Source organism: Hylobates moloch, unplaced genomic scaffold (assembly GCF_009828535.3).
Source record: "Hylobates moloch isolate HMO894 unplaced genomic scaffold, HMol_V3 SCAFFOLD_8, whole genome shotgun sequence".
Taxonomy (NCBI): domain Eukaryota; kingdom Metazoa; phylum Chordata; class Mammalia; order Primates; family Hylobatidae; genus Hylobates; species Hylobates moloch.
In genome coordinates, this window is record NW_026652283.1 from 92,247,543 (window position 1) to 92,260,530 (window position 12,988).

The following is a 12,988-nucleotide window of genomic DNA, read 5'->3' on the forward strand; positions in this document are numbered from 1 at the left end:
GGAGCTTGAGACCAGCTTGGGCAACATAGTGAGACCCACCCTGTCTCTGCAAAAGAATTTTAAAATTTGTAGAGCATGCACCTGCCCCAGCTACTTAGGAGGCTGACGTGGGAGGATCACTGGAGCCCACACGATGGAGGCTGCAGTGAGCTATGATCGTGCCACTGCACTCCAGCCTAAGCAATAGAATGATACCCTTTCTTTAAAAAAGTTTGTAGACCAAAAATTTAAAGAACAAAAGCTACTTTATAGATAATTCTCTGACTTTCAAATTGCTGAGTATTAAAAATTCCATCTAAACCTAGAAAAGCCTTCTGGGGAATAAATCAATAATTGTTAGGTGTGTTTTGAAATTATGATTTTAAAATTGAAATTTGAAATTGAAAAGTGAAATTTGTTGAACCATTGATTTTATTTAAATTTTTGCTTGGGAGAGATAAGATGTGAAAAAACATGTGGGGCAAAGTAGGTAATTTAAAATTTTTAGTTAAAATCTGGTCACTATCTAGAATGGGCTTCTTTTAGGACTTTACATAATTTTCTTTAACACAGATCTGTAGGCCCAGGATTTCTAGCTTGTATGAGGGCCTTAGTATTTTAAACTGATAGTCTTGAACCAGCCATAGAAATCCCTCAGATGTCTCAGTTTAAAATATAAATTATTTGGCTTTTAATTGGAAAATATTTTATTTTAGTATTCTTTTTTGAGATGGAATCGCTCTCTCTCCCCAGGGCTGGAGTATAGTGGCGCCATCTCAGCTCACTGCAACCTCCTGGGTTCAAGCAATTCTCCTGTCTCAGGCTGCTGAGTAGCTGGGACTACAGGTGTGCACCACCACGTCCGGCTAATTTTTGTATTTTTAGTAGAGATGGGGTTTCACCATGTTGGCCAGGCTGGTCTCAAACTCCTGACCTCAAGTGATCCACCCACCTCGGCCTTCCAAAGTGGTGGTATTACAGGCATGAGCCACTGTGCCTGGCCAGAATTTTAGATTTACATGCAGTTGTAAGAAATTAAATAGGGCTGGGCATGGTGGCTCACACCTTTAATCCCAGCACTTTGGGAGGCCAAAGAGGGTGGATCCCTTGAGGTCAAGAGTTCGAGACCAGCCTGACCAGCATGGTGAAACCCTGTCTTTACTAAAAATACAAAAATTAGCCAGGCGTGGTGGTACACACCTGTAATCCCAGCTACTTGGGAGGCTGAGGCATGAGAATCACTTGAATCTGGGAGGCCAAGGTTGCGGTGAGCCGAGATCATGTCACTGCACTCCAGCCTGGGCAACAGACCAAATCCCTGTCTCAAAAAAAAAAAAAAAAAAAGGAAGAAAAGAGAGGAAATCTAACAGAGAGATCCTATATATTCTTTGCTCAATCTTCCCCAAATGTAACATCTTACAAAACTATAGTACAATATCACAACCAGGATATTGCCCTTGATATGGTGAAGATACAGAACATTACCATCAATATAAGGGATTTCTCCTCCTCTTGCCTTTTTATAGTCATAGCCTTTATCTCCCCTTCCCCTCCCAAGCCCTAAGAACCACTAATCTTTTCTTCATTTGTATAGTTTTGCTCTTTTAAGAATGTTATAAAAATGAAATTACATAGTATATGTTAACCTTTTGGAATTATCCCTTTTCACTCTGTGTAAGTCCCTCAAGATTCTTCCAAGTTGTTGAATCACTAGTTGACTCTTTTTAATTTTAATTTGAAAAATTGTGCTAAAATACAAATAACATAAAATTTACCATTTTAACTATTTTAAGTGTACAGTTCAGTGGCATTGAGTACATTCATGTTGTTGTGCTACTGTCACCACCATCAGAACTTTTTAGTCTTCCCCAGCTGAAATCTGTAACCATTAAACAACTCCCCATTCAGTCCCTTCTCCCAAACCCCTGGTGGAATGGCAACCACCATTCCACCTTCTGTCTCTGTAAATTTGACTACTGTAGGTACTTCATATAAGTGGAATCATACAGTATCTGATTTATTTCACTTGGCATAATGACCTCAAGGTTCATGTTGCAGCATATGTCAGAATGTCCATCCCTTTTAAGGCTGAATCATATTCCATTGTATGTATATACCACATTCTTTTGTTGATATATCGACACATCTACCTTTTGGCCATTGTGAATAATGCTGCTGTGAACATGGGTATTCAAATAACTCTTCAAGACTCTGCCTTCAGTTGTTTTCGGTATGTACCCAGAAGTGGAATTGCTGGATCATATATTATTCTGTGTTTAATTTTTTTGAGTAACAGCTATATTGTGTTCTGTAGCAGCTGTACCATTTTACATTCCCACCACTAGTGAACAAGGGTTCCAATTTCTCCATGTCCTTGCCAACATTTGTTATCAGTATAATACAAGGGCAATGGTCCTTCCTTGACTTTTAAGACACATTTTCAGTGTGGTCAGTAACTACTTGTCTCTAGCTTCATTTTTAAGATTTACATTTAGTAACTTAAGAAGAAATATGTCCATTATTCCCAGGTTAAAGTTCAGTTCATTAGTGGTCTTGCCTCTAGCTCCACTGCGGTTCTAAACACCAGGAGCCCATGTATAGAATAGGTGCATACGAAGAACTTGCATACCTCTATAGCCCAACATAAACTCCACTTCCATTCTGACCAAAGATATTTGTTCCCCAGTACAATTATGTGGAGAATTAACCCCTTGCCCAAAAGTTCAGCCCATTATACACATCCTTTTGGCTTCTGGATGGTAGGATTTGAGGTTAGGTCAGGGATAAAGAATTATTTTGAACTCTACAAGCGTGTACTTTTTACCCTAAAAAAAATCTACTGTAGGAGCTATTGTTGCACACAAACACAAGGGTAGTGGTTATATGGTCAGGTAATATGGAGGGTTTTAGATCCAGCGTGAATACATTTGATCCAATTATAAGGTATTTTAGTAGTCTTCAAACTTTGTGGTGAAATGCGTGAATTTACAGGATGTATTTTATTTTCCCATCTATAATTATGGGAAGAGGAAATTAAAAAGTCCGAAGGTAAAAATAAAACCCAGTGCAATAAGATGTGGAAGAGGAGCAAATGTCATGTATATCATTTGCTAGAATTCCTAGTTTCAAATTGGCCTGTTCCTCAGAGGTCTTTTATATTCAGTGGTGTTGTTTATATGGAGCATGTTGTGACAGTGATCATTTACCCACTTATATGTGGTGAAACATGACTATGCATGCAGATACCAGTAACCAAAAATACCTAATCCATAAAGATTAAAGTGACACTCAACACATGGGAAAGTATTGTTGTGCTTTGTTTTCCCAATGTTTCATTTATTATTAATTATTAACATAATGGAGTGTTAACACTAGCTAGATGGTACTAGAAATGCACATTGTTAATTCACAGGCAGACTTGAGACACATCATATAGTGTGAATGTAAATTGTTGAAAAGAAGTCAGATATTGACATTGCAGTTTGGATAAGTAAAGAGTAGGATTTGCCCTATGGACTCCTTTCCTAGCATCATCTGGGCTAACAATAGGGAATATAATGTGGCCTTCATAGAGCTGTGATATTTAAAAAACTATTTAAGGGCTTTGGAAACAAAAACAACTGATTCATTTTCTGGTTTTGCCACTTACTGTGACTTTGGGTGAAAAAATATAACCACTCTGAGCCTCAATTTTCTGATCTGTTAAATGGGGATAATACAAGTACCTCACAGGATATGTAGAGGTTTCAAATATAAAATAATGTGTAAGAGAGAAATTATATAAAATAGTGCCTGCCATATAATTTGTGCTATACAAATTGTAGTTGCTATCATCCCTTATTTACTTGCTCCCTATTTGGTTGCAAAACAGGATGATAATGATTTTTTAAATTGCCCAATTATTCAACTATCAATTTCTCAGCAATTCGCTGTCCCACTTCCAAACCCAGTGAACTGAGAGGAAAGTTACCTGATATAGTTTAACTTCTTGGATTAATGGGAATGCTAACAGAAGACATTAAATATATGAACAAAAATATTTGGGGAAAGGCTTTTTCAAATAGGCCAGTTATCAGATTCCTGCATAGACTACTTACCTTGGGTGTATTTTTAATTCTGGGTTATTTTCTTTTACAATAGATTTTATTTTTTCATAGTAGATTTTATTTTTCATCGATGACCAAAGTATGTTCCTGCTTCTGCATTGTCCTCAGCTGACAGTTGTGAGATTAAGGAGATGGCAGGGAATTTACAAATGAAATCACCAACCTGATTCTCCTGAACTGTCCCTGCTATCTAGGCATTACAGGCAATGCTTTACCTTGATTTATGCCTCTGCCCTTGGGATGGGTGCTGTTATCCCTTCTGTTTCTCAGGTGAGGAAACTGAGGCATAGGACAAGTATGTGCCAGGACCCAAAAGCCTGATTCTGAAATCCATATTCTGTAACTGTTCATAGCTTGGCTGTATTTATTTTGTCAGTGTTTTGTTTTGTTTTTCACATTTTGGGAGTATAACAGAAAGCCAAATGAGTCTCAGTTATATTTAATTAAATTGTCAGAAGTTGATCTTTGAATCCTTTTGGAGGTTGACTATTTTGAATTAAGTGGTATTTGAGTATTTTGCCACACTACTTGAAGAAAAATCTACAGCCAATATTTAATTGAAATACCTTATGTATAATAGTTATTTTTATTCCAGAACTATTTTTTAAAAAATCAACTGTATTCTTGAATAAACTATTTTAGTTAAACATGAAATGTGGGGTTTTTTTTTGTTCACCAAATAAAAATGTACTTAGGCAGTCAGTAAGGAAAGCTTTATTTTGCTCTGGCTGCTCTCTCTATCTTCCTTTTCCTGTTTTATTTTTTTCATTGACTGGGAAGATTTACTTCCCTGCTTGATGTGATTAAACATGTTTTGCCAACTTTATGCATGAGAACCAGTTTCTATGAGAACTCTCTTCTGGAGATGTATATCCATGTAACTCTGTATCTCCTCCCATATCTGACTGTTTGTTTCCAGTCTTTTGACTGCTTCCTTGCTTTTTATGCCTTTATCTTTGCTTATTTGAATTAGGTACTTCTCTGCTACCTTTCACCTGCTCTTTTTCTGTGCCATTGTTTCCCTTGCTACCTTACCTAAAACCAGGCCCTAGAGAAACAGAAAGAATACATTGCCTGCCTTAGGAATGAGAGAGATATGCTCAGAGAGGAGCTGGCTGACCTGCAGGAGACAGTGAAGACGGAAGAGGTATGTTAGCATTAGCCTGGAGTTCAGGTCCCTCACTGCTTTACTCTCTATCTTCCTTCCTTTCATCCTGCCATCTTTCCTAGCCCAAATACAAACTACAATGTTTATTCCCTAATCCAGATTTGGTAGGTTTAAGCTATTTCCTCCACAGAGCTATATTTCATGTAACTGATTCTAACCAGGTTTTACCTGTAGCAAACATGTATTGTTGCAGAGTGACCTCACAGAGCTTACTGCTTCCATATGGGCCTTTTGTGATGGTGGATTTTTCACCCCCTGCAGAAACATGGCTTAGTTATAATCCCCGATGGCACTCCCAATGGTGATGTCAGTCATGAACCAGTGGCTGGAGCCATCACTGTTGTGTCTCAGGAAGCTGCTCAGGTCTTGGAGTCAGCAGGAGAAGGGCCATTAGGTAAGATACTGGTTGCTATGTTGACTTGGATTAATGTTACCCTATTGGGTTTTCTGCTTTTTCATATCCCAGCTTGGAAAACAAAAACAGCATAAGGGCTGAGACTCAAGTAGATCCTTAACGAGAAGAATCTGAGCAATTGGCACATTGTCTTCAGACATCCTTGACCTTGGGAAACCAGCATCTGGGTCATTGTAAGGCAATAAGTGTAACTGTAAGGCCCGTGGATGGAAGTACTATAGGCCTATACACATTGGTTTTTACTTAACTACAAACTTTTCTGCAAAAAGATAGTCTAGTATACCTGTGCTAGGGGAGCAGTAGGCTAGCAGGAGACTTCTCAAGTGTGTTATAAGTTTCTCATCCTTGGAACATCTGGTTTTATGTTCTACTACTTACCCCAGGGTTCTGTACCTCTTTTCTACCACATTTCTTAAGCCAAGAAACAGATGACCGAAAAGATATCAGAGAAGTATGACTTCCAGAGCAGGGCTTCCCAGACTCTTAAAGTCTAAACCTCTTAAATTTAACCCTTTGAGAATCTGACACCTCTCTCCAGGAAACCACAAAGTTGCTGACACCTCTCTCCGAGAAATCAAAGTCGCCCATCCATTGACCCCACAAAGAAATCTACTCTAGAGGAAGAAAAATGGCACAGATAGCTACTGTATCATTAGCTCACTTTTATTGTTTAAAAAAACAATCTTTTTTTCATTTTTCATCTTGTTTTCATATATGTGTAAGCTTCTTAGAGGAGTGAGAGATACAAGTGTGAAGCAAACTGAAAAACATTTTAAAAGTTAGTAAGCACATTCTCTAATGTGGAGCATTCCAGAAATGTGACTGTAGGGCACTTTGAATAAAACACGATGCTGAGTGAGCAAGAGAGATCTGGAGAATGGAATGAGAGTCTGGCTATAGGCAGCCCAGGGTGTTTCCCTGCTGTTTTTTCCCTCGTCTGCAGGTCCAAGCAGGCAGATCTGCTTGGAAGGTGCAGAAGAAACCAAAATCTGTATTTGGCTGTGACCCTAATTGTTTACAGAGGGTAGTGGTTGGCCAGGTGTCAGCTGCTTTTTTAAGTGAACCACGGTATCTCCTCAGCTGAAGGGGCCTATTTTAATGCAGGCTTGGGAAGAATCAAACCTCCACAAGCTAGGAGTGAGCCCTAATGATGCTGCCAAGCCGCAGATCCACCCATGGATGCCCACATATTTTTTTTTTTTTTTTTTTTTGAGACAAAGTCTCACTCAGTTGTCCAGGCAGGATTGTAGTGGCGCGATCTCAGCTCATTGCAATGCACAACCTCTATCTCCTGGGTTCAGACGGCTTCCCAAGTAGCTGGGATTACAGGCGCCTGCCACCACGCCTGGTTAATTTTTGTATTTTTTTAGTAGAGATGTGGTTTCACCATTTTGGCCAGGCTGGTCTTGAACTCCTGACCTCAAATGATTCACCCAGCTAGGCCTCTCAAAGTGCTGGGATTACAGGCATGAGCCACCACGCCTGGCCTGGCTGCCCACATCTTGGAGTGGGTCCCCTTCCCTCCCTACTAGCTTCTGGGGACTTTGCTTCTTCCAGCATTGTGCTCCTCTCTTTTCTCTTCTCTAGCTTCCTTTGCCCAGTCCTGCTTTAACCCCATCTTCTTTCACATATTTGGATCTCTACCGCTAAGGGCTCAGCCTTTAGGAACACACTTGACATTTGAGTTGTCTGTCTACTAGTGAAAGCTTGAAACAAGGAAATGACCTCCTTTGTACTTCAGTTTGTCTTTAAGTGGCAAATCACTGCTGTGGGGAACAAATGTTGGATTTGGTGCCCTGATAAATATCAGTTATGTGGAAATACGTTTTAGATAGTTAAGAACTTTTCTGTAATGCTGTTAACACCTGTATTTCTTTGGATAGTCAGAGCTGTAAGTAATGTAATTTATCAGATAATATTATGTTTATGAGTTTGAAAAATTTGTAATTGTTTATATACTACATCATCACATATTTAGTTTACGATCTTTTTCATTTGTTTTAGATGTAAGGCTACGAAAACTTGCTGGAGAGAAGGAAGAACTGCTGTCACAGGTAAAGGCATTCTTATTGGAGTGTAATATAATTTTAACAAAGTTACATGGTAAAATACTAGCTAATTGAAATGTTCATTAAAAAGAAATATGCTTATTTCAAACATCAGTACTCAAGTGACATTTGAAGGATAGATAATTCATATTTTACCTCTTTGTTATTTTCTGTTCTTAAAACATTTTTTTAAGGACACATAGTTTAAGGAGTCATATAGTTTTTTACAAAGTTTGTTATGAACACAGCAGTCCCCTGCCCTGGCTCCTCTGACCTCGCCCCTGACCATTTCTGTTAAATGCTTTTAGCTGATTCTTGTGTACCGTCCTTGTATCTCTGTATAACATACTTACGTTGCATCTTGATTGTTCTCCTTCAGGCATTGCTATATTGATATCCTTTTATGGAAGATGAGGATTTAGCTGTTTTTCATCCTTTGTCCCTGCCACACACATACTTATTTTCCACTCTCATATCCTCCTAATAAAGGAACAGTGTAATTCCAGCCTGCTTGTGTCATTAGGACCCTCTAAACACTACTCACAGTGGAGCTAGGTTGCATTCTAGGATCATCTCCCTGAGAACTATTAGTTTCCGCTAAAGTTAAGGTTACGGTTTTTCTTTGTATTTGCTTGGTTTTCTATCATCAGTTTAGCCACAGAATCTCCAACAGTAGATTAATCCCACTATTTTCAGGTGCATCTGGTGTTCTTTCAGTTCCAGTTTGTTGAATCTTGGTGCATCTGACTTGTCCCTTTCTAAACTAATGGCTTGCCCTCTTGGCACATAGATGTGGTCACCCTTTATTGGCATCTGGGGATTTTCTTTGCATGTGATTTAGGTTGGGTTCCCTTTTTCCAGTGTCTCATGCCTTTCTCCTTATTTATTCTCTTATTTTGGTACATATTCCAGTAGCTTCCTGAGAAGAGGGTTTGTGGATTGTTAATTGTTAATTTTTCATGACCTTGCAGGCCTGAATATGTCTTCATTTTACCCTCTCACTTGATTAAAATAGTTTGGCTGGGTAGAGAATCCTGAGTTGCCATTGTTCTCCTTAACATTTTTTTAAAAGACATTTCTTCATTGTGCTGTGACTTCGAGTATGGCTGTTGAGTTTTCATGAACATTTTGAGTTCTGATCTTTTCTGATTTGTGATCTATTTTTCTCCTATTTGTGGAAGATTGTATCCTATTCTCTTTCTCTCCAGTGTTCTGGCGTAATTTGAAGATAGTCATGTGATTTGAAGTTTTCTCTTTTTTTTTCCTTTGGTTTTTTTTTTTTATTATTATACTTTAAGTTTTAGGGTACATGTGCACAATGTGCAGGTTTGTTACATATGTATCCATGTGCCATGTTGGTGTGCTGCACCCATTAACTCCTCATTTAGCATTAGGTGTATCTCCTAATGCTGTCCCTCCCCCCTCCCTCCACCCCACAACAGTCCCCAGAGTGTGATGTTCCCCTTCCTGTGTCCATGTGTTCTCATTGTTCAATTCCCACCTATGAGTGAGAACATGTGGTGTTTGGTTTTTTGTCCTTGCGATAGTTTACTGAGAATGATGATTTCCAGTTTCATCCATGTCCCCACAAAGGACATGAAGTCATCATTTTTTATGGCTGCATAGTATTCCATGGTGTATATGTGCCACATTTTCTTAATCCAGTCTATCGTTGTTGGACATTTGGGTTGGTTCCAAGTCTTTGCTATTGTGAATAGTGCCGCTATAAACATATGTGTGCATGTGTCTTTATAGCAGCATGATTTATAGTCCTTTGGGTATATACCCAGTAATGGGATGGCTGGGTCAAATGGTATTTCTAGTTCCAGGTCCCTGAGGAATCGCCACACTGACTTCCACAATGGTTGAACTAGTTTACAGTCCCACCAACAGTGTAGAAGTGTTCCTATTTCTCCACATCCTCTCCAGAACCTGTTGTTTCCTGACTTTTTAATGATGGCCATTCTAACTGGTGTGAGATGGTATCTCATTGTGGTTTTGATTTGCATTTCTCTGATGGCCAGTGATGATGAGCATTTTTTCATGTGTTTTTTAGCTGCATAAATGTCTTCTTTTGAGAAGTGTCTGTTCATGTCCTTCACCGACTTTTTGATGGGGTTGTTTGTTTTTTTCTTGTAAATTTGTTTGAGTTCATTGTAGATTCTGGATACTAGCCCTTTGTCAGATGAGTAGGTTGCAAAAATTTTCTCCCATTTTGTAGGTTGCCTGTTCACTCTGATGGTAGTTTCTTTTGCTGTGCAGAAGCTCTTTAGTTTAATTAGATCCCATTTGTCAATTTTGGCTTTTGTTGCCATTGCTTTTGGTGTTTTAGACATGAAGTCCTTGCCCACGCCTGTGTCCTGAATGGTATTGCCTAGGTTTTCTTCTAGGGTTTTTATGGTTTTAGGTCTAACATTTAAGTCTTTAATCCATCTTGAATTAATTTTTGTATAAGGTGTAAGGAAGGGATCCAGTTTCAGCTTTCTGCATATGGCTAGCCATTTTCTCAGCACCATTTATTAAATAGGGAATCCTTTTCCCATTGCTTGTTTTTGTCAGGTTTGTCAAAGATCAGATAGTTGTAGAATGTGGCATTATTTCTGAGGGCTCTGTTCTGATCCATTGATCTATGTCTCTGTTGTGGTACCAGTACCATGCTGTTTTGGTTACTGTAACCTTGTAGTATAGTTTGAAGTCAGGTAGCGTGATGCCTCCAGCTTTGTTCTTTTGGCTTAGGATTGACTTGGTGATGTGGGCTCTTTTTTGGTTCCATATGAACTTTAAAGTAGTTTTTTCCAATTCTGTGAAGAAAGTCATTGGTAGCTTGATGGGGATGGCATTGAATCTATAAATTATCTTGGGCAGCATGGCCATTTTCACGATATTGATTCTTCCAACCCATGAGCATGGAATGTTCTTCCATTTGTTTGTATCCTCTTTTATTTCATTGAGCAGTGGTTTGTAGTTCTCCTTGAAGAGGTCCTTCACATCCCTTGTAAGTTGGATTCCTAGGTGTTTTATTCTGTTTGAAGCAATTGTGAATGGGAGTTCACTCATGATTTGGCTCTCTGTTTGTCTGTGATTGGTGTACAAGAATGCTTGTGATTTTTGTACATTGATTTTGTATCCTGAGACTTTGCTGAAATTGCTTATCAGCTTAAGGAGATTTTGGGGTGAGACAATGGGGTTTTCTAGATATACAATCATGTCATCTGCAAACAGGGACAATTTGACTTCCTCTTTTTCTAATTGAATACCCTTTATTTCCTTCTCCTGCCTGATTGCCCTGGCCAGAACTTCCAGCACTATGTTGAATAGGAGTGGTGAGAGAGGGCATCCCTGTCTTGTCCCAGTTTTCAAAGGGAATGCTTCCAGTTTTTGCCCATTCAGTATGATATTGGCTGTGGGTTTGTCATAGATAGCTCTTATGATTTTGAGATACATCCCATCAATACCTAATTTATTGAGAGTTTTTAGCATGAAGGTTGTTGAATTTTGTCAAAGGCCTTTTCTGCATCTATTGAGATAATCATGTGGTTTTTGTCTTTGGTTCTGTTTATATGCTGGATTACATTTATTGATTTTCGTATGTTGAACCAGCCTTGCATCCCAGGGATGAAGCCCACTTGATCATAGTGGATAAGCTTTTTGATGTGCTGCTGGATTCGGTTTGCCAGTATTTTATTGAGGATTTTTGCATCAATGTTCATCAAGGATATTGGTCTGAAATTCTCTTTTTTGGTTGTGTCTCTGCCGGGCTTTGGTATCAGGATGATGCTGGCCTCATAAAATGTGTTAGGGAGGATTCCTTCTTTTTCTGTTGATTGGAATAGTTTCAGAAGGAATGGTACCAGTTCCTCCTTGTACCTCTGGTAGAATTCAGCTGTGAATCCATCAGGTCCTGGACTCTTTTTGGTTGGTAAGCTATTGATTATTGCCACAATTTCAGAGCCTGTTATTGGTCTATTCAGAGATTCAACTTCTTCCTGGTTTAGTCTTGGGAGGGTGTGTCGAGGAATTTATCCATTTCTTCTAGATTTTCTAGTTTATCTGCGTAGAGGTGTTTGTAGTATTCTCTGATGGTAGATTGTATTTCTGTGGGATCGGTGGTGATATCCCCTTTATCATTTTTTATTGGCGTCTATTTGATTCTTCTCTCTTTTCTTCTTTATTAGTCTTGCTAGTGGTCTATCAATTTTGTTGATCTTTTCGAAAATCCAGCTCCTGGATTCATTAATTTTTGAAGGGTTTTTTATGTCTCTATTTCCTTCAGTTCTGCTCTGATTTTAGTTATTTCTTGCCTTCTGCTAGCTTTTGAATGTGTTTGCTCTTGCTTTTCTAGTTCTTTTAATTGTGATGTTAGGGTGTCAACTTTGGATCTTTCCTGCTTTCTCTTGTGGGCATTTAGTGCTATAAATTTCCCTCTACACACTGCTTTGAATCTCTGGGACTCTACCAGTCCCAGAGATTCTGGTATGTTGTGTTTTGTTCTCGTTGGTTTCAAAGAACATCTTTATTTCTGCCTTCATTTCGTTATGTACCCAGTAGTCATTCAGGAGCAGGGTGTTCAGTTTCCATGTAGTTGAACGGTTTTGAATGAGTTTCTTGATCCTGAGTTCTAGTTTGATTGCACTGTGGTCTGAGAGACAGTTTGTTATAATTTCTGTTCTTTTACATTTGCTGAGGAGAGCTTTACTTCCAACTATGTGGTCAATTTTGGAATAGGTGTGGTGTGGTGCTGAAAAAAATGTATATTCTGTTGATTAGGGGTGGAGAGTTCTGTAGATGTCTATTAGCTCTGCTTGGTGCAGAGCTGAGTTCAATTCCTGGGTATCCTTGTTAACTTTCTGTCTCGTTGATCTGTCTAATGTTGACAGTGGGGTGTTAAAATCTCCCATTATTATTGTGTGGGAGTTTAAGTCTCTTTGTAGGTCACTCAGGACTTGCTTTATGAATCTGGGTGCTCCTGTGTTGGGTGCATATACATTTAGGATAGTTAGCTCTTCTTGTTGAATTGATCCCTTTACCATTATGTAATGGCCTTGTCTCTTTTGATCTTTGTTGGTTTAAAGTCTATTTTATCAGAGACTAGGATTGCAACCCCTGCCTTTTTTTGTTTTCCATTTGCTTGGTACCTCTTCCTCCATCCCTTTATTTTGAGTCTATGTGTGTCTCTGCACGTGAGATGGGTTTCCTGAATACAGCACACTGATGGGTCTTGACTCCTTATCCAATTTGCCAGTCTGTGTCTTTTAATTGGAGCATTTAGCCC

The 12,988-nt window shown here is 38.9% G+C and overlaps 1 protein-coding gene across 10 annotated transcripts in view; it reads left to right on the forward strand.

Moving 5' to 3' along the window:
* LRRFIP2 (LRR binding FLII interacting protein 2) overlaps nt 1-12,988 on the forward strand; it is a 133,412-nt gene that overhangs the window by 111,230 nt on the left and 9,194 nt on the right. For 8 of the 10 annotated variants that reach the window (XM_032162092.2, XM_032162093.2, XM_032162096.2 and 5 more), the window contains 3 exons: nt 5,131-5,232; nt 5,515-5,647; nt 7,673-7,722. In XM_032162092.2, the coding sequence (XP_032017983.1) occupies nt 5,131-5,232; nt 5,515-5,647; nt 7,673-7,722 (285 nt within the window). The remainder of the gene's footprint in view (nt 1-5,130; nt 5,233-5,514; nt 5,648-7,672; nt 7,723-12,988) is intronic. The other 2 variants (XM_032162098.2, XM_032162099.2) reach the window with 1 other exon arrangement.